Genomic DNA, 22,225 nt, shown 5'->3' on the forward strand with positions numbered 1-22,225 from the left:
ATTATTGTGAGGCTTTAGTTAGAAGATGGGCAGATGAATGGTCTGATTCGGGTGAAATCCAGAAGGGACCTCAGTGTTCATCTTTGTAATTAAAATGCGATGATTAGAATACCTTTTATGATAACACTGGTGTTTTCCTTTAAAGAGGAGGAAGAAAATCATTAAATGGATGTATGAGAAACTACTGCAACAAAATGAACATAAAATAATAATAATTAGAATTTGCCTGTGGTTATGATTCTATCAGGAACTCACAAGGGAAATATACAGGATATTGCTGCATTTCATCACTCAGACGATTCTGGGTACAATTTTGAATCGATTAATCCTCTCTCTCTCTCTCTCCCTCTCCCTCCACCCCCTCCATTTGTATTGTGGTAGCATCAAGGAGCCCAAGTGATGGACTAGGGCCCTACTGTACTAGGCACCGTACAAACAGAACATAAAAAAGACAGTAGCCATTAATGCAGTGAGTTATTCTTTTCATAGAACTGAATGGACTCTGATGATTGTGATGAGAGTGGGTAGAAAGGTGGGGATACTTGATGCAGATGTTCTAAGCTAGTAGAGAACAATGAGATTCGTGAAACACATCCAACACCAGTAAATTAAAAACTTGGCAGAAATCTTATTCCCAGCTCCCTTCAGAGACCTCTGCAAAATAAATGATAGTTGTTTTTTCTTTGGCTTTTCTTTCTCAGCAAGCTGACACTGCAGCTGTGTGCAAAAGGAATGGGTCACGTTGTATTTGGTTCAAATGAAAGTTCAGAGATGTGTCAGCCTTGTGCTTGCAAATATTCCACTTCAAAATGAATCGGTCATGTGAATTTACCAGGTGCCTAGGAGACACACACAGTAGCTGTCAAAACTCAGCACCAGGCGACGAAGTTAAAATGTCATCCATGGCTAGACAGATAGACCCAAGATCCCCAGGGTAACAAAGTGTACAGGCACCACAGAACTGCGATTTACACAGTGCCATTTGTTTTATTATCTGTAACCAGGTCAAGCTTCCAATAACCAAGAAAGACAGACCCAAAACTATCCTACAACAAAGTAACTGTCAACAACTCTGATATCCTATCTGTGGTCTTAAATCACTATATGAAGTTAATAGCTCTACTGTCAAATCCTTGTCTCCTACCTAAGTACAAGCAGCCCAGCTTAGCATGATAAGGGGTTGCATGGGGATTGGAGGAAAGAATACAGCCCCTACTCTTGGAGCAGTAGTCTTGGAGCAACCACTACTACAGTCCTGAGGTGGCAATAGCCTATGCCCATCCCGGACACACATAGTCAGGGGGTAAAGGCTGGTGGATCCATTTATTACTGGATTCAACTAGCCTTACCTCCAGTTCTCTCCTGGCCCACTATACGAGAATGCAGAAAGCCCCTTGAGCAGAGCTTGGCTCTGCAATAAACCTTTTGCATGGAGTCACAGCTGGCCCTTTAAGGCAAGATAGGCTCAGCCTAGCCTGTGGCCTAGCAGTTACCCGTCAGTCCTGCTCCTTGATTTAGACGTGTGGAGGCAATAATTGATCCCACCTCATTGTAATGGAGTTAGAGTGACTGACCTCACCTGCAGGGGACTACTTAAACAAAGTGGAACTCAGCTGAGGGGAGAAGATCTGGGAGAAAGGAGCTGCCCCTCATTCTGGGAGAGGTCTGGGGTAGACACACTGAGAAAGGCCACAGGGACAGAACTGACCCTTGTGGTAGGTAATTGAAAGGAGACAAAACCCAGGGAGCGACTGCAAAGGAGGCAGGACTCTCCTTGGAGAGAAACCCACAGGGGGCAGAGCTAGGACCTACAACAGGTGAAGGAGACCCACAAGGAGCAAAGCAGGCTCCGTGGAAGGGAGCCCTGAGACAGGGTTTGTAATTGGAAGGAGAAGACTTCAGTAGTGCAAGGGGGTAGAAGAATTATTCGGATTTGTTTCAATTTTCATCTGGACCTTCTGCTTACCCCAAAAAGAGACTGAACTTTCCGTGACTTGGCTGAAGAGCTGAGACCCAGGAGACCCAGTGAGAGGCAGACAGCCTGCAGGAAGTACTGGAGCCAAGGACACCAGCAACATTACACATGGGTACAGGGCCGGCTCCAGCTTTTTTGCCGCCCCAAGCGGCAAAGAAAAAAAAGATAAAGCCACGATCGGCGGCACATTGGCGGCAGCTCTACCATGCCGCTTCATTCTTCGGCGGCAATTTGGCAGCCGGTCCTTCCCTCCGAGAGGGACCGAGGGACCCGCCGCCAAATTGCCGCCAAAGACCTGGACGTGCCGCCCCTTTTCATTGGCCGCCCCAAGCACCTGCTTTCTGCGCTGGTGCCTGGAGCCGGCCCTCCATGGATACAAGAGTGTGCCCCCTGTACATGGACTTCCCACTTTGGGAAATGGGAACCACACCATTTCTCCTATACCTGCAGCCTTCTCCAGACATGAAGAAGGCAAGATTTGTTCTTAAATTTGGGATGCTAACAGATAGTGGGTGAAACACCTTTCAGAGGAGTACATTTCATCATCTGACATGGAAGATATTTAACTAAGCACATTCTAAAACTACAGCATTCGGAACCTGGCCCTGATGTCGTTTTTCCTCTTTGTTAAGTGCTGAAACAGCCTTTCCCAATGCACCTCTCACTCTTCCCATTCTGTTAACTATTGCACAAGCCATAAGGCGTTGAAAGTTTGTGGGACAGATTCTGTGGGGGGCCACTATCTCATCCTGATTGGAACTCTTCAAAAGTAAACATGGTCCAAACTATACATGGTTGAGTTCTTCACATTCCTCTAATTTTCAAGGGGACGGGGGAGGCGTGTGCATTAAACCATGAATGCGCGCGCGCGCACACACACACACACACAGAGGGAATTACATAGGGCTTGAGAAGATTTGGATAGCAATATAAGTTAAATTTACACTCATTACAGGAATCAAATATTTGGTAACTACTAAGCTGCATTACAATTTAGTGTGGAAACGGTTATGAAAAGTAAGTCTTGCAAGACAAACAAGGTTGACACTCCAATTAAAACAAAAGAGATGAAATTAGGTGTAACTGGCTTTTTGGGACCGGTTTCATCCTCTTACCTGTTCCTTCTGCCATTTCTGGAGGATGCAGTATATCATATCTGGAAAGATTTCCAAGATACATGCCTAATTCTAGAGGTTAGCCTGTTATTAGGTGCTTAAAGAGGTCCTCTGCTGCAGCACAGCAATTAACATTTCTATTATTGATGCATTGGCAAACTAAGTAGCCTTACGTCTCTAATCTATACGACACTAAACTATGCTAACCAAGTTAACAGAACCCTGTCTTCCCCAATGAGATTGTAACCGCGATGTAGATAAGAAATGTGTGGTAAACAACCAAAAAAGAGATGCATTTGAAATGGCATAAAAAGGTATATGGCTCATATGTAGCAAAAGAAATATCCTAATAGCCCTAATTATTTATTTATGTATTTATTTATTTATTTTTGTTACCAGATATTTGTTTACATCAAAGGGGATCTTCATGTTTTCCTCATAATCCACCATGGGAAAAGAAATGAAAGATTCAGCAAAAATAATGGTATTTTTAACCCTGATCAAGAGACTATTTTTCCTTCCATTAAAAAACACACTATAGTTTTGACTTAATTTTACATACTTCCCCCCCCCCAATATTCATAAACAGCCCTAAAATGATCAAATAAAGGATTAAAAAGAATTCAAAAGATTGGATTAATCAGATCCAGTTCATTCTTGTAAAGACACAACCACAAATACTTCATTCTGATTATTTTAAACTTCATCTTTCAAATAACAATAATAAGGTCACAGAAGATTGGCAGCGCATCCAAGTTTCATACTATCAATTCTCTTTTTTTCCAGTGTCTCTTCTCAACCGAAGGAACATTAAACTGACACCAAAATGAAATAGTCCATCCCTCTATGGAAGGCTCAGCTAGCAAGGATTCATCAACATTTGCTGAAAGACTGGTTGATTCATATTAACAATTTACATTACAAATTGTTAGTTGTTCATTTCCATCTGACAAACAAATCTGGTAAATTGCACACAGCTGCGTGGAAAACAAGAACAATGGTTTTAACATATGGATTTGCTGACCATGATTACTGGTCACAGTGATAATATTATCGGAGCCATAATGCTCTCTTTAAATAATTATTGGCTCAAAACCACCACCACAAAGCTTTATTGTTGGAGAGTCATACAGAAGACAGTCATCCTCTACCAGAAGACGGTGTCAGATTTCCTGTCTTTCTAAGAGACTTTCTTCCAACTACCAAACAGCACCAGTTCCCATGTGTCCCTTTACCACTGGTTAGGTCTGTGTTCACAGGAAGACACACTGTTTGTGTGGATTTACTAGTCCACTAATGATTTTATCACAAGTCTCACAATATTTGGTGTTTTACATGTCTACATTATGTTGTTAAATCAGACAGACAAAATGAAATTAAAAGAATTCAAAAATAAAACAGAAACCCAACATCAATGCAAAGCTAAATCCAAAACCCACAACACAATTCTTTTAAAAGGCATCACAACAAGCAGATTCTGGAGACCAGAGGTGAAAGTAAGCCGGTACGGGCCGGTATGGCCAGCGATTTAAAGGGCCCGGGGCTCCCACCAGCACCACTGCCAGAGCCCCTGGGTGGCGGAGGCAGCTCAGGCGGTGATTTAAAGGGCCCTTTAAATTGCCCCCCGGCTGCCGCCGCTACCCCGGGGGCTCCGGCAGCGGGGCTCGGGCGATTAAAAGTGCCTGAGGCGCCGGCCGCTGCGGGGAGCCCCAGGCCCTTTAAATCGCCACTGGAGCCCCGTTGCCGGAGCCCTGGGGTAGTGGCAGCAGGGCTCTGGTGGTGATTTAAAGGGTCAGGGGCTCCCGGCCGCCGCTACCGCAGAGAAACCCCGGGCCCTTTAAATCTCCGCCAGAGCCCCGAGCCCAGGGTAGCGGCAGCTGGAGCCCCGGGCCCTTTAAATTGCCCCCTAGCCCCGGGGCTCCCAGCCACCTCTGCAGCTGGTAGCTCCAGGGGTGATTTAAAGGACCTGAGGCTCCCAGCTGCTGCTACCGCAGCCAGAGCCCCGGGCCCTTTAAATCTCAATTTAAAGGGCCCAGGGATTTAAAGGCCCCACCTCTTCTGGTTGAGGCCTAAAAGAAATGGTACCAGGCTAATTTGCTTTCTAACAAGCTTTACTTAGCAAACAGGAGAATTTTGCTATCGTTCACCTTTATTTTTAAAAACATATTTTGATAAGACAACTGGCAACATGATTTCTGCTAGTGTTCAACTAAGAAGTAGCAATTTACAGCAAACAAACAGTGGTTCTTATTCCTATTATGCTTGAAATGATTCTGTATAACAAATGGTAAGTGAATTGTTCAAGGATGTCCATGCAGAATACTAATGTATTATGGAGTTACTGCCCTCTAGTGCTAGCTACCAAAAAATAAGTTTAATACTTGCTTTTAAAATGGGATTCTGCAATTTTGCTAGTAATGTGTGCAATACAAACAGTGATATCAATTATTTATATTAGAAGCTATATTAAAGCTGAAATTCTAAGGCACGAATGGAAAACAATCCTGAAATATTCTCTACACTATTACTTCCTGTAATGCAATAATATCAACAGTAAAATCAGTAGCATTCAACTTCCCATAACACTGTGAAGAAGGGAATGTGACACACAATAGGACGGAATTGCATACCATATTTCCTATAGCTCAGTGATGCTAAAATACTCGTCTTTGTTTTGTATATTATAAAATGGACACACATTTTTAATTAGGAAACAAAAAGCCCTTTAAGGACTAGTTATGGATCTAGAATGTGAGATTACAGAATCCAGTGCTGAGGTTATCAAATCCAGTATAGATCATGCACCTGGTCAGTACACAGTGAAGTTGCCCTGAAATGAATCTTAATTAGTGACATCATCCTTGGTATCATCTTATCTATAATCATCCTTGGTATCGTCTTATCTATATTTTCTTTCCCTTCCCCCATTCCATCTTTCATTTTCTCACTTGTTTTTGATTTTGTCACCATTGATTCTGGTTGCAATAAAAAGCCCAAATATTCTGAAGGCAGGTGGCTTAACAATTTCAGAAAATTAGACTCCTTTAAAATGACTCAGATTGGACACCCAAAAATGAGGCACCCCAAAACACTGGCTACTTTTGAAAACCTTGGCCATTGAGTAAACTACCTCTGAAAATATGTTACTATAGTAAATGGGGGTAAAACAGTGGACAGTACCCTCCTCAATACCTTCTCTACACCCAAAAGAGAGAGCACCAGTTTGTATTGAATAAATTTGTTCACTTTGCCAAACTTATTCAGCACTCAGATAGTCTGATGTAATCATAGTGTAACACGTGCATGATTTGGCTGCAACTTGCCAAGGGCTTTACAAATGCACCCCAAGTTCCTTCTTCCTGCTGCAGAAGTTTATTTCTGTTGCTACTGGGTCTGAGTACAGAGTGATTTAGAGGCAGGGATAGGAGAAGGGAAGCAGTCACCAGCTTGACCTAAGGCAGCATCACCAACAATCCTCCTTAATATTCTCCACATAAGCTGGGCTCTGGGGGAAGCTACCTGCTGGAGGGGTCTTTTAGAATGCGTGGGAAAGGAATGCTAAGTGGGAAACGCTTAATTTGTGAAAACAAAAAGCTCTTCACCCTCCCACAACACCAAATGAACAGCACAAAATTAGCATGTTTCATCACTTCATGCAGAGATGTGAACTAGCTGCTGAAAGCAAAAGAAAACCAGGAGAAAATGTATAATTATGGGTGGAACCGGGAGCACCGCCTAGAGTAAAGGTCGCCCGACACCTTCCATCGTAAGACACTGTTCAGGGGTCTTCCATAGCCTAAATTTTGAGGACTGTTTCAGCTAAAACTGTTCAGCCATTTCAGAGAGCAAGATTACAGACAAATGTTATTTTGCTCATATTTAAAGAATTCTTACAACTGTTTTATTAAGAAGCTCCATTGCCCACATACTTGGGAGTAGGGACTTAAAATTTGGCAAGGGGTCATCAGAAGTCAGGGATGCGCCTTTGGATGTTCCCATGAAAACTTAGCCAAATTTGGCCAAGTTGTAAGTATTTGGATAATTTTTCAGTTTATACTTACTCTGTAGAGCGGCGGTGGACAACCACAGCCCGCATGCGGCCCATCAGGGTAATGTGATTGCGGGCCGTGAGACATTTTGCTGACGTTGACTGTCCGCAGGCATGGCTCCCCAAAGTTCCCAGTGGCCGCGGTTCTCTGTTCCCGGCCAATGGGAGCTGCGGGAAGTGGCAGGCCCCAGGGACTGTAGAGACTTGTTAGAGTTTGGCAGCTAAATTCTCCAAAGCTTCTCTCTGCACTGAGCATACTCCAGCCTCTCTCAGCTCCGAGTGCTGACCAGAATGTGTATGCACCATCCCCAAGACAGATAGGAGCAGAGAGGGAATAAGAACAGAGGGATAGGAAGGTTGAATAGGAGGAGATGGACAGGAGCCAGGGTGAGGGGGAAAAGAACACAAGGGGACAGGTTAAAAAAAAAATACTGTGATCATGTAATTAAAATATACATCATTATGCATATGCACAAGGGAGGTGAATTAAGGTTGCACTGGCAGGCAGCCTTAATCCTGGCATTTCCTAACTTTTGAATACTTGATTTTGCAAACAAAGTTATTTTAATGCAGGATTTGCTTATTAAAATGTAATATACGTTAATGATGGAGGCTGTGCCTTTTGAAAGGTGTAAGACATTATCTCATAGTATTTGATGTCAGAACTACTTAGTGCTCTACACTTCAATCTTTACTCATGCTGAGTAGCACTTGCTCACATGAGTCTTCTCACTTAAATCAATCAGTGGGATTACTCATATGTTACTTGGTGTCCCTACGAATTGCAGAATTGGGCCCCTAGTTTTTGTTCTCCATCTAAACAGTGCACAAGAAAGCAAAACACAATACTCTGCACCCAAAACTATGTGTATTCATTTATAAAGGATAGCATATACTGAAAACAGTGGTCACCTTAAAAATACTGTCAGTTGCCTTAAATAAAGCAACTTTAACCTCAGTCATTGCTGACTTTCCAAAATTTACTACAAGGAAGACCTAGAATAGTGCAAAATCTTGAGATACAGTTAATTAGTTATCGAACAAAACGGATACGATTTTAAGGCATACCACTGTACATATGCAAATTTAAAACTTGCCATATAGAGTTTAGAGGAGCAACCTCTAGTGGTCAGAAAGGTAGAAACCAAACTATGAGCACTTTTTTAGTCCTATCTTAGTCCCATTGCGCTGAATAAGATAAGAGCAATACTGGGTGTTAAATGGAACTTCAGTGACAAGAGAGAAGAAGGTGGTCTGTTTTTTAATGGCCAGACATCATATCATTTTCAAAATAAATCCTATATAAACTGCGGAATACTTATATCTGCAAGCCACTTGCTATAAAGAGGCATGAGATGAAAGTCCTTTAAAACAAAGTCACTTTGGGCAGTGTCTGTGACTTCCTCTATATTGTATAGTGCCCAGCATATTATTAGTGATCAATAAATAATTTTAAAGATATGCTGATCTTAGAGAAGACAAAGGCTACTTTTCTTGCAACTTTGTGCTGTAAACATGGTATGTGTTTGTCTTCTGTTTAAAAGGATGTTAAGTTTTGCTGAGTAATCTGCCTCCCTCAGGACAGGCAACCAAACTGTTCAACTTTTTTCTTTATGTAACTCCCTTGGGGTTTAGAGAGCATGGCCCCTTTAAATCTTTTTACTGAGGGGGGGAGCACTGATTGTTCCAGAAGGAGGAAGTGCTGTTGCGAGGAAGGGAGCAGAGAGAGAGGGGAGAGGCCAGGGAGTGTGTGTCTAGAGTGCCAGACAGAAAGGCTGGAACAAGCAGGCCCTCAGAGAGTGAAGCAGCCGAGAACCTACCTGAAGCCTGGGAGGGACAGAGCAGCTGATCGGGGACACCCCAGGACAGGAGCCAGGAGGAGCCCTGTGCCAGGGAGAAATTGCCTGAGAAGGGCAAACTGGAGCTGGACCTAGTATCACCGCTGCCCAGAGCTGTATGGGGCCATGAGCACTGGGGCTTGTGACTTTGCATTGGGAATAAGGAAGGAGGCTGTTAGCTAGTTCAGTGGGGAGGTGGTCGCTCTGTGTGGCTTTGCAGAGAGCAGCAGAAGAGGGCACCAGAGGGGTTTGTTGGGGAAAGTTCACTAGCGCTGAAGACAACCAGGAGCACCCAAGACTCACCACTGGACTGGAACTTTGCCCAGGACTCCTGAACTCTGTGTGCAGACACATTGCTCAATGTCTGCCCTTCCAGACTGTGTAGGGTTACCATATTTCAACAATCAAAAAAGAGGACGATGGGAGCCCCGCCCTAGCCCCGCCCCTGCCCCTCCCACTTCCTGCCCCCTGACTGCCCCCCTCAGAACCCCCAACCCCCCCGCTCCTTGTCCCCTGACTGCCCCCTCCTGAGACCCCCCCATCCTAACTGCCCCCCTAGGACCTTACCCCCTACCTGTCCCCTAACTGCCCAAAACCTTATCCACTCCCCCGCACCCTGACAGCCCCCCCCAGAACTCCTGACCCTCCCCCTGCTCCCTGTCTCTTGACTGCCCCCTCCAGAACCCCCCTGCCCCTTCTCTGACCCCCTGGCCCCCTTACTGTGCCGCTCAGAACAGCGTGTCGGGCTCCACGCAAAGCCCGACACGCAGCCGCGCTCCCCCACGGAGCGCATAGCCCAGTTCCCGCCCTTGCAGAGTGCTGCTGAGCGGCCGCTGGGCAGCAGGGGAGGGGGAGCAGGGGGAGGAACTCCAGACTGCTGGAGGCCCGTTGCGAATGGCCGGCGATCTGCAAATGCAGGGAGGGGGAGGGGAGGAGAGAGAGGAGGGGAGTGATCTGAAGCTGCAGGGGAGAGGAGAGGGGAAGCGGAGGAGGGGCTCTGGCTGCCGGAGCCCCGTGCGAGTGGCTCGATCCGGCTGGCTGCCCTGTCAGCCGTGCCGCGCTCTGCATGGGGGGGAAATCCGGACATTTACAAATTCCCCCCGGACGCTATTTTTGAACTCAAAAAGCCGGACATGTCCGGGAGAATCCGGACGAATGGTAACCCTAAGACTGTGCTACCACTGGGCCTGTGGGGCCTTGTGTTGAATGCAACCCTGCTTTACCTCTCCCCCTATACTTCCCCCTGTTGTTTTTCTCCTTTCATCCCTCTGTAAATAAATATTTCCCTTTCCTATATTCATTGTACTCTTCTGGTGTGTGTGTGTGTGTGTGTGTGTGTGTGTGTGTGTGTGTGTGTGTGCGCGCACTCTGGGGGGTATGGAACAGGTGCCCCAGGGTGGAAGGGACTTTCTCTGCTGCATTCGTGCATGTGCCTTCTCTTGGCCAGAGCTGCCTGCCAAGCAGACTCCATCTTGGCCATGAGGGGGTTAAAGTTACATTTATATAAGGTGGGCAAATCAGCACAGTTTATGTTGATTTCTTTACTTCAGTCTACTGTTTTATTAGCAGTCCAGTGTGTTGATGTATAGGTGAAGGATACATTTTCCATGGAAGCTCCCGGATAGTATGCGGTTTGATGGGATAGGCAGAAGGGATCTGTGCATTTGGGATACTGAAACTACCTCAGCCTGTCCGGTAAACAGCTTGTATTTCTGCCTAACCTCACATATTTTGTAACGGTGCCCAGAAAGCAAAAAGCCATTTATAAGACAGGTAATGACAAAATTAGGGAAACCGAACGAGGGGTTGACACATAGCATCCTGGACTAGAATTCACCCATTACATATCTAGATAGGTCAAGGAAGCGGGGACTTCTTAAACTAATTCAGTTAAAACATATTGGGCTAAATGGCTATATTGTAAATACTCAGCTTTTGAGCCAATAAAAGTATGGTACAGTGGTTAGTGCAGAGAACTGGGAGTCATGAGGCCTGGGATCTAGTCCCAGATCTGTCACTTGATCTCTCTGCACTTCATTAACCCCACCTATAAGATGGGGTTAATTCCATCTATTTCACCAGGGTCTTGTGAAGTGCTCTGACATCCCCAGATGGCACCATGGAAGTGGAAAGTATTATTGATATATAAAAGGGCAACACAATGATTTTTTAAATAAAAAACGAATAGCAGTAAGTACACAAGCAAATATTCACCAGACCCATCATGTGGTAACAAGTGGCTGACTCTGTGCAGAGGCATGGGAGGGAGAGGAGGAACTGTCCCCCAACCCAGTCCAAAAACAACAACAACAACAACAACAACAACAACAACAAAAAAGCACAATGCCTCCTATGAAAGAATGGGCCAGGATAAACACAACAAAAGGTAATCAAAGAAAGCTTTCAATACTTCAGTGGGTTAAACCCTACCAGTAAGTGTTTCTTTTCCCCTATTTCTTTTCATCTGGAATAAGAAAGCAGGTAGTGAAATGCTGTGTGTTAAAGCTATCCAAGTAAGAAAAATGAAGGGAGCAGCAGAGGTCAGGCAGTAGGAGATCGGCATGACAAATGGGGAGCAGCCATGTTCTGTGACAGTGACAAATGCTGTTTCTCCAAGCAGAACAGCCTATGCAAAAAAAAGCAGGCATGTAACTGTACACCCATGCACACTGAGACTGATCGGGCATTACTCTTTGCAACTCACGTTTGTCTGAATCATTAAAAAAGAACAAGAAGTATTTTTGGGTCACCTATTTCTGCTATGAACAGCTGTTTTTTCCTGATCTGTTTCCAATGAAGACCAGAGCTGAGCCTTTGGCTGCTGCTTATGCAACACAGGACCAGCAAGTTGTGGACATGGTAAAAGAAAATCCTTCCAGCTGCTTTGTGATGAACTTTTTAAATTCCTGGCTGCAAGAGATTTAAAAGGCTGAACTGATGACACTGAATCCGTCTAGCTCTAGCCACGCAACATGAAGGCTCTGTAATTAAAGTCACAATGGGATATCCAACCTTGCTCACTAGTAGGAAAAGTGGGAAAGTAAATCAGATCTGCTGTGGCTATTAGCTCCAGAATAGGCTCGGTTAGATGCTGACTTTTTCTTTCTACTTCTCAGTTTGCTTTCGATAATAGCAATACTGTAGCCAGGGCAATTCTGGGGATTAACAGACTTCTCTCCAGAGTGGCTGAAACCACTTGGTCTTTGGCATTAGGCCTCACAAAGCACCCAACACATGATATAATCTTCCAGAAATGCACTGCTTTCCCTGCCTGATTGCATAACGTGAGCAAACTGTTCCTTACACCGACCAGTGTAAACAGAAACCTCACCGATTGCCAGTGATAACATAAAACAGAAAGTTTTTTGGCAGTTTATCCTATGCCACTGACAAACTCCCAGTCAGACAGCTCCGGACCAGACCCTAATCTCTGTTACCCCAGTGTAAATCCAGGGTAGAATCCATTGATTTCAGTGGAGTTACCACAGACTAAGAGCAGGGTAACCAAGGTCAAAATCAGACAAGCTACATCTATAATGTACGTGCCTAGAAAATGTCTACTTGGAAGAGCTTCAAACAACCAAGCACAATGATGCTGTACATCAGAGCCAGTGCTGGCACACCAATGTTTTGTGCTGGTGAGAGCCTGTGATTCTGGATGTTTATTGGGTTGCTTGGTGGGGGCGGCTGGAAGAGGAAATACAACAGCAATAAGCCTTTCATGGAACATAAGAGCAAAATTCACTCATAAGGTTTGGGGGGGGGGGCGCGAGGGTTGGGTGGAATACTGCTAGTTAAGATATATTAAAACTCTTCATGGGAAACTAATTCCCTATCAAGCTGTAGTTAACAGAAAAAAAATACAGAAAGTGTGAAGATAGCAAGTTTTACAGATTACTGACTGTTCAGCATTTTCATGTAAGTCCTTGGAAACGCAAGTCTCTTCCACTCTGAGTTCGCTTAAATGGTTTGCTTTCACCTACACTCATAATTAAACTAGGGCAGTTAACCAAGTGCTTCTGACAACAGCTGTCAGTGATGACTTTATTTCCTATTGTAGATAAGGCCTTAGCTTAGTCCCTGAAAAGTCTGGGTTGAAGAAAGAATTGGAATGAACTACTTAAAGCACAAGTGATATGTAAAGAAGAACATTAATTATTCAAAGACTGAAATCGATTATAAAGCAGCCCTGAAAGATAAAACAAAAGGAGGATTCTTGAATCCCAACAGGGAAGATGGAAAGGCCTTTTAATTCCATAAAGTGATGTTGCTTCAAATTGCACCCCACAGAAAAGGTATAGATCCCAAGTTGAACCACTCCTGAAAGCCTGACAGAGTTGTCACCTGATTTGGAAACAGGCTCCCAGAGAATGGAAGGGAGAGTAAGGACTTCACTGAGAGTAAGACTGGGTCTAATGTGATGTCATCCACATCTCTCTCCCATTGCCTAACCCAAGAAGGGGATTTAAATAAAGCATCTCTTCTATTATAATATGAGATTTGTAAGTATTCCCAGGGGATAAATAATGTAGCACTTCCCAGCATGGCAGGATGTTATTGACAGAAGGAAATGTCACCGAACCATAAACAAGACAGCCAGAAAAGACCACTGAAACCATCTAGTCTCACTTCCATAAATTTGATTTTACACCAGCTTCCAGATTTCACTCCTAAAACCACAACTCCCCCAAACTCTTGTTCTCGGCTTCCCCAGTATTATAGCCCATAATAAGACTGTGATACTTCAAGTGCCAAGCCGCTCGTGTTTGGCAAGAAAATGAATGGTCACCTTCCACCACCCAGCAATAACTACTACTAAACCACCACCAAGTTCTCTTTCCTTGCCCCTGCTGTTTTCTTACTCCCGTTGGCCAGAAAGGCACCGCATTTTGTTTAATAAACAGCTGCCATTAGCTACTCCAAATACCCAGTAAGGGGGATGCGATCGGATTGACATTATTAACTTGAGACAGCTGTAGGATCTGGAATTCAGCTTCCTGTTAAATACTCCCACAAGGCAGGGCATCTGACCCCAAAGTCTTGCTCAAAATTTTTTCTCTCTTGAGCCCTTCCCCAACTTACTGCTTAATTGACTGCAACTAAACTGCTCCATACAAATTGTCCAGTTGTCCGCATTGTTCTTTAACTAAATGTTTTCCTGGAGGTTTTTCTTTTCTTCATATAAAACTAATTAGCAAAGGCTAACAACTATGACAGAGGGATCCTGAATTGTTCAACTAGAGCGACATTACATTTTTAATCAGAAGATATCAAAGAAGAATTTTATTTTACAACAAATAACATTGCATTTTGCATTTCTGACCATATTTATTTCCATTAATTTTAGGTTGCAGCAAATAAACAGTAATATCTTAGGAGCTGTTTAAACTGATAAAACATACATAGCTCTTTCTCAGTCCAAAATGGCAGCCTACAAGTAACAACACTGTAGAAGTAAGAGTAATGAATATAGATAACTCTGGTTGAAGAATTCAAGTTCAATAAACAGTTGTTCAATCCTCATTCATTTATGTAAAGAAACAGAAAACATTCAGCTAAGTGATGATGTTTTACAGGCAGGGCTAGTAGCGCTGCCCATTATTAAGGTTGTCTAACATTTTCTATTATAAGATCCTGTTTTCAGTGCTTTTAACTTGGCCAAACTTGAATAATTTGCGCTGAAATTTTCCATTATGGATGTCTGCTTCAGGTTGGATGTTTCTGGAAAATTTCAGCCAAAGCAGTTGAACTATTTCTGAGAGCAAGGCTGGGGGAAATAAGTTGCTTTTCTCATGTTAAAAAATTCTGGCAACCTTTTCTTTAATAGTTTTAACACTCTCATGCTTTGGAGCAGGGATTGGTGGGGTGGGCAGGCTGGGCCTGGGATCCAAGGGAGAAGAGGGGTCCCCGGAGAATGGAATTAGGAACACTAGGTATGTCTACACGGTAATAAAACACCCACAGCTGGCCCATGTCAGCTGACTCAGGCTCTCAGGGCTCGGGCTGCAGGGCTATAACATTGCAGTGCACTCGGGCTGAAGCCCAGACTCTGGCACCCTCCCACCTAGCAGGGGCCCAGAGCCCAGGCTCCAGGCCAAGCCTGAACAACTACACTGCAGCTTTATAGCCCCACAGCCCGAGGCCTGTGAGCCTGTGTCAGCTGACGGGCTAGCTGCAAGTATTCTATTGCAGTGTAGACATACCTAGTTCCTAATTCCATTCTCCATGTACCCCTCTTCTCCCTTGGATCCCAGGCCCAGCCTGCCCACCCCACCAGTCCCTGCTCCAAAGCATGGGAGTGCTAGAACTATTAAAGAAAAGGTTGCCAGAATTGGAGGAATAAGGGGGAAATTGGTTTGACAAGGAGATTGGGACTAGGAGCCAATGAGGAAATTAGTAATTGTGTCTTCAGAGCAGGGTTTGCATAGTGTGCAGTAAATAACAGATTGGGCCACACATTGAACAATGAAGATAAAACAAGACTCATTAAGTCAGCACCATCCACATAGTATATAAAATATTATGCACAAAAACCCTGGTATATGTGTGCACACATTCTATAGAATCAATGGCATATATAAAGACAATGGGAGCTGCTGCATGATGAACACTTTTGAAAATCTGGCCCTAAAACAGAAGCTGGTAGTATCCTTAAGAATTGTGGCCAATTTAAATGCCTTGGAAACTAGCTAGCTCCACCTCTTTAAGCAAACAAGCGTATTACAATCTCTCGTAGATGGGCCTGAGCTTGGGCATGCTTTAAAAAGATATAGCGAGAGTATGAATGAGTTTGGAAGATACCAGCTTTTTTAGCAGTATTTATTGCCCAGTCTGGATTACAAGGATTAAATGGACTATATGCATGAGGGTGGAAATGCGGGTGTTGGATGTTAATATATAATAACCTCGTCAAGCTTGAGGAATCATGTCAATGGCTTGTGAAATTAGGACCTATTTTATCATTACCCATATATGTGACTTGGGCTTTTATAAATATCTGACACTTAACAGTATTGTTTCCATCTTTTTATTTTGTTTAAATATTTTGAAACTGTGGAAAAATAATTATTGCTATCAAATGTTTTGCTGCCAGAAGTAAATCTTGTTTGCAATGTTACTGCCAAAAACAGATAAGGAAGGACAGAAATAGAATTCAGATCATTGCTGAGTACTTAACTTGCAGTAGGCTAAGAGAATAAATCTCTAAGATGTATTGGATCTTATATCTTCTGATTGGATCATGTTCTTTTGGTTTACTGTTCACTGTTCTGTTGAACTTAATCAAGCTTATATTATTTTAAACCTACCTTTACTAATAACAAGCCTCCCTTCAGACCATCATGAACATCTGGAATGTGGCTTTCTGACTATAGGGTTTTACAAATGTTATTGTAAACCTCTGAAGCCATGTCTATGTTGTACCTTCTATTTGCACTGCCTTCACAATAATGTGGTAAAGCTTTTTGACATGCAGAGAGACAAAACGATAGAATGTCTGCACTCTAAATACAGAAAGGGAACAAGCTGTACAGGAGAGAGTCAGTGATGAGACAAGCTTTTGCTCTCCCCATCTGAAAGACTGTTTGGTCAGTTTGTGAGACAGAAGAAACCAGATCTTCCTTGGTACACAGATGAACGCTCCCAGGACCTACACCAGGGGACAGGGGCAAAGCATCCTGAGGTAGAATCTCTGCCAACAATCTGCTCCCTTTGTGCCAGACAGGCAATGCACACGTAGCGGAAACCTCCCACAAATCCCCTGTAGACACAGAGCGGATGGATCTTCCTACTGCATCTCTGTCCCCTAGTGCTTCCGAAAACAGAGAGGGTGGTTTAGCGGTGGGGTGGGATAAAGTGGAGAGTGAGAGAAGCCAGACCACTATGCACTCCAGCAATCCCTAGCTGGCCTGTACACCGATGAGGATCATACACAACTACAATTTCCCCATGCAGCAAGTTCAGCTGCAGCCTCTGATAACTGTACGTAGCAGCAGAGGGCAGCATAGAAATTCCTCTGCCTGCAGCACCAGGCAGTCTGGGGGCCCTGAATTTCCTCTGAATCAGGCTTTTTGAGTGCTCTGATTTGCACCAAAATCAGTAGAGATGTGCCCACTGATGCCTAGAATATTTCCTGAAATTTTGGAATTGATCAGATATGGCGTTCAAAAGCTAGACGGACAAACGACATCACATTGAGTATTAGACCTGACTTCACTCAGCCAATTACCAACCTTGAGTGTTCAGAATTAATACTTTAGGCCCCCAAAATCATGGGATTTTCTTTAAAAAAAAAAAAACACTTGAAGTTCTTTTTATTTGTATTCTGGCTTTTGAATATTTAGGGTTCATGTTTTCAATCTTATCTCCACAACGATGAGGGCTCGACAAAATTTTTTTTTTTTTTTAAATTAAAGCTGAGATTATGGTGAATTCACTTGACTTCAGATTCTATGACTAAGAAAAATGCTAAATATCACAAAACTTAACCTTTCTCACACTGTAGATGCATATTCAATTTGTGGTGCACTATAACCCCAATCCCTTCCAGCAGTTTTACTGACTAGCCAGCTATTCCCAGTTTTTTATTTGTGCATTTGATTTTTCCTTCCTAAAGTGTAGTATTTTGCTTTGTCTTTATACAAACAAAGAGAGGAGTAATAACCAAACTACCTACAGTGACCAACAAATTAAAATACTAACTACATTACATGGCAGTCCTCTGTTTCTGGAATGAGGAAAGACGTTATACATACATATACATTTATATAGCAGTTTAATCAAATTGTAATCTGGATCTAATCCTGGTCCCACTGAGGTCAACAGCAAAACTCCTGTTGATTTGAATGGGTCAGATACTCTATACCCTTTTGCTGCATAAAAGAAAAGGTCCAAAGGCTTTAAGAACCAAAACAAAGGAGTCTATATTTAAATAAAACATTCTGCCCGAACATTACTGTGTTCATCATGTGACATAACTAGAAACTGAATATATGGATAATAAATCATGCCATAGATCCCTTTGATAGTGTCTATTTATTCAAAATACCATTAAGAGTAAGATTATCGTAGGACAGATTTGGAATTAATAGTCAACAGTACGTTTTCTCTTGCTAGAACGTTTACATTCACTAATTCACACTGGATTCACATCTGCTAAAGCAATAATATGGCTCATATGTTCACAGAATTTGTAGGGAACAAACAGAAACTAAAGCTTGTTGTGTTGACTAACTTTCCATTTAAACTAAAGGGAAGGAAGTAGCAGGGATGTCAGGCTATGCTGGAGGTCCCTGATTTCAGACTGTACCATAACAGATATACTGATCAGGATTCAACAGGTTAGAATAACACCTGGGTTTCAGCAAAAATACTCACAATAAATCCAAGTTTTTTATAGTCTCGGGTATACATAGATTTGCGTTTCTCAATACTGCCACTGCTGTTGTTGGGTTCAGACTCTGCATCGAAAGCAATTCTTCGGAGTTCAAATATAATATCCCTCTGAGCCTGAGGGGGTTCAAAAAGGGAAAGGTCAGTTTTAAAAAAAGCAGAGAAATGTCTCCTGTTTTGAGTCACAGCAAGGAACTACAAAAGAATGTCTCAAAATGCTGCGTGCTCTCCAACCCCCAATCTTACTTTATCAGAATATAATTTTAAGCAATTAGACAGATGGACATACGGAGTGACTTTGTGTATCCCTATTTCCCCAAATCCTCACAGTTGAGGGATTTCATTCCTCAGAAGACTCACATGAAGTACTAGTGTCCTGACAGACACTTACCAACTCAATCTTGCAAGGTTGCACTCCAGCTCACACTTAACTTTAACCATGTGTGTATAACACCACTGAAGTCAATGGGATAACTCACGTGCTTCAAGTTTCAGTTTGTGCTCAGTGTTTTCCTGGATCCAGGTCAGAGCGTACTCAGAACCTTGAAGGACTGAGCCCTAAGCATTCCTCTCAGTAACAGCAGATTTTTGTTACTAAGGGGATGACGGTGTTGCAGTAGTTTCAAATCATATCAATGCTGCACATCTGCAGCTCATCAAGAATATCTTGTGCCAGTAATAACTGTTTTGCCATTTACAGCTACAGTGCTACTTTGGTTGATGATGTAATGTGTGATGTGTACCAGGTAATTGTGTGTATCCTTTTCCCTTCTGAGTGAAGAGTTGCAGAAACTATCCTGCTTCTATATGTTGAAAGAAAAGAGAATGCACAATGATCGCTGCAATGTAACCATGTATAATGCTGTCTCTTATCTGTGGAATACCCTACCTATCCCAGTTTCCCAAACCATCATATTGTCTTCATTCGAGTCCCTCTTAAAAACCCACTTCTTCTATATAGCCTGCATGAAGCTCCTTTAAAATTAAAGAAACAAGACCTGAAAATCTTTCCCATGGCATCCTGACTTCTTTGAGTCTCTTTTTTTAAACTGCAAGCTCTTTGGGGCAGGGGCTATCTATTTTTGTTTACTGCGCAGCACCAAACACATTGTTGGAGCTAAGTAATATTCAAAACAATTATTGTTTAACCACAAGAACCCAAAATTAAGAATGAACTAGAGTTACAGGGTTATTTAACAGATACTTTTAATTTGAACATTTGCTCTTGTTCTACATGAATAAATTCAACCAAGCATGGACTACACATTTCAGGTGGTTCTGATAAACATTATAAGAAAAAAAATAGACTGACACTGATCTGGATGCTGTACAGATTTAGCTCAGGATGATGCCAAATTCAATTGATGAACCTTAAGCTCAAGAGATAGGGGTCTGAGAGGGGTAACCTTGCCAGGTTATTGTCTCACTTTTGCATAACAGAAACCAGTTTGTGCAGTTTGTTTTTCAAACAAAAAATCTGGCCTTAATTTCAGACTCCCTGGAAAATGGGTCTTTATAAACACACATGGGATATCCGTGACTGCTAAGAAGTGCCACTTTGATTAATCTGCCTTTCCTGGCTCTAAAGGCTAAACTTGGCACTACATCTGTCCCCTTACTGTTCAGACTGGATTGTGAGAGATGCTTACCTGGTCCTGTGGATCCATTTTGGTCATCATTCTGTCCTCCAGAAGGTTAAAGGTGAGCACTTGCAGAACATAAAGCTGGTGCGCCATTTCATTATTGATGGCCCTCTGGGCCCTGATAACATGCTGTGAAAGGAAGATATTCAAGTGAATGTCACCTACTCTCTTCCTGCCACTGATTCCCATCAGGTGGGCTCAGGTGTTTCCATTCCTGTATGTGTTTGACGAGCAGTGGTGTATGCATACTGTTGAAGGGAAAAAGGCAAGCTCGATACTAGTAAGGTGGCTAGGTACACAGGTGTTCCATGGGCTGTGATATTAAATCCTATCCCTTAGTAAGGTTCCTGAAAGCAGTGCACAGAGTCCTCTCCTCCTGCCCTCTAGCTAGAGCATGTGCATACAGAGAACAGAAATTAGCAGCCAGGTCATCCTTTTGAAGAGCACTCGCTTCAGAAGGGCACATGCAAAGAGTGCATTTAAAGAAAGAATGAAGAGAACAAGGTTTCTAAGCAGAAGAGTATTCATGCTGCTGATACAGCTGTCATAGTAAGCCAGTTGCTGCAAGGGAATCAATTACAAATGAACCACACTCCTACCTCTCTACCAGATGATCTCATTCTATATGAGGAAAATGGTTTAAAATTAATTAAAATTAGAATGAAATGCCCATAAACAATAGAGAAGTCACCAAAGTTACAATGCAGGTACCAAAATGAGGGATAATTTTAAAGTCACTGAGGTACACAAAAATGCCAGGGAAGCTAACTAGATTGATACGATCTTCATCCCAAGGGTTTCTGTAGAGGGTGTAACCAGAGGTCACTAGCCCAGTAGTGCGTAAGGAGAGAAATGGGCATAACCACCAAGACGGTGCTACTCAGTGGCAGCGCTAAATAGGATGTTTGCTGTCCTCTGCTACATGGCATTGGAACATTTATGCCAGAGAATGAGTATCTGGGATTGTTACTCATGTAAATTTCACAGCAGGGGTCAAAATCTAGCCTACTATGTATACAGCCATTTAGGAAGGAAAATATAGCCTTTGAAACTGAAACAGTCTGCTTTTTCCACACTGATCATCTAAAGAAAAAGAGAGGTGTGAGGGGGGCAGGATCTCCAGACTGCCAAATCTGCCTAATGCTCATATCTATGTCATGTCAGATACTGCACTAGTACAGTTTAGAAGAGCCCTGATCTGGCTCTAACTATGGTCAGTGACAACACTCCCCTGGTCCTCAATGGGAGAAGGCGAAGGAGAAGGAGGAGGCTCTTTATTATGTTTATTAAGTCCACTTTGAAACATGTCTTGTGCATCTTCCATGCAATTATTTATTACCAGCAATAATCTAACTTTGGCAAACTGTGTCCCATTTAAAATCTCAAGATATGTGGAAACACACAAGAGTTTTCATATTGTAAAATCATCTATACACATGATGCACAAACAGGCATAGGGGCTGATTTTGAGAACCATGCAGCACTGTGTACATTGTTTGCTTGACAGAAAGTTCCCAACCCTAAAGTTTGGGTTGCATTACTAATCAAGGCCACTGCAGATTTTTCAAATCCCTCCTAGTCTGCAAGCTAATGCTCACTTTCTCCAAAGGAAGGGAGCCCCAAATACTGCATTTATTCATTATTATATCTTGGTAGAGAAATGACAATTTATGCATTGGGGAAATAACCTCTTTTCCCTTTTGGACAGTCAATTCTGAGTTCATTCAGCAGCAGAACTACCTTATCTAGCAAGCCACAAAACATGTGGAAATACAAAAACAACTAAAAGAACATAAACACGAATAATATACAACATACATCCACCAAAATGGCAACATGTGTTTTTTCCCCTGTGCTGGTAAATAAAATCTTTGGGAACTTTATACTAATACTTACTGTTAAGATGATAGCCCGAAGCTGTTTTTGTGCCAAAATGTTTGCCATCTCCTGTTTTGGTAAAACACAAAGATTTAGCTAAAAGCATGTATTTCAGTGCAGCCGTGAGAAGAACTCTACATTCATTCCTGGGTGTGTTTTAGTACTGAATATCAGCAGTATTTCTCATTAAGAAATTAAATGAGAGGCCTCACAGTGACTGCCTCAGCTGATCTTTTATTTTTGTTTAAATTCAGACCACTCTGAAAAGGACAAAGAGGGACAACGAAAATGAAGGGACTGGAGGCCATACAGTTTATACCAGGGAGCAGAACATTTTG

At 42.8% G+C, this 22,225-nt stretch overlaps 1 protein-coding gene across 1 annotated transcript in view; it reads right to left on the bottom strand.

The window, feature by feature from the left end:
- The window catches only part of LOC112109318 (engulfment and cell motility protein 1-like), a 222,513-nt gene that overhangs the window by 113,696 nt on the left and 86,592 nt on the right, over positions 1-22,225 (bottom strand). The window contains exons 11-13 of the mRNA XM_029914216.1: positions 21,906-21,956; positions 20,016-20,138; positions 18,352-18,483 (exon numbers count right to left, since the gene is read on the bottom strand). Coding sequence (XP_029770076.1) covers positions 18,352-18,483; positions 20,016-20,138; positions 21,906-21,956 — 306 coding nt within the window. The remainder of the gene's footprint in view (positions 1-18,351; positions 18,484-20,015; positions 20,139-21,905; positions 21,957-22,225) is intronic.

Source organism: Terrapene carolina, unplaced genomic scaffold, assembly GCF_002925995.2.
Source record: "Terrapene carolina triunguis isolate 2854851 unplaced genomic scaffold, T_m_triunguis-2.0 Scaffold33715, whole genome shotgun sequence".
NCBI classification, from domain to species: Eukaryota; Metazoa; Chordata; order Testudines; family Emydidae; genus Terrapene; species Terrapene triunguis.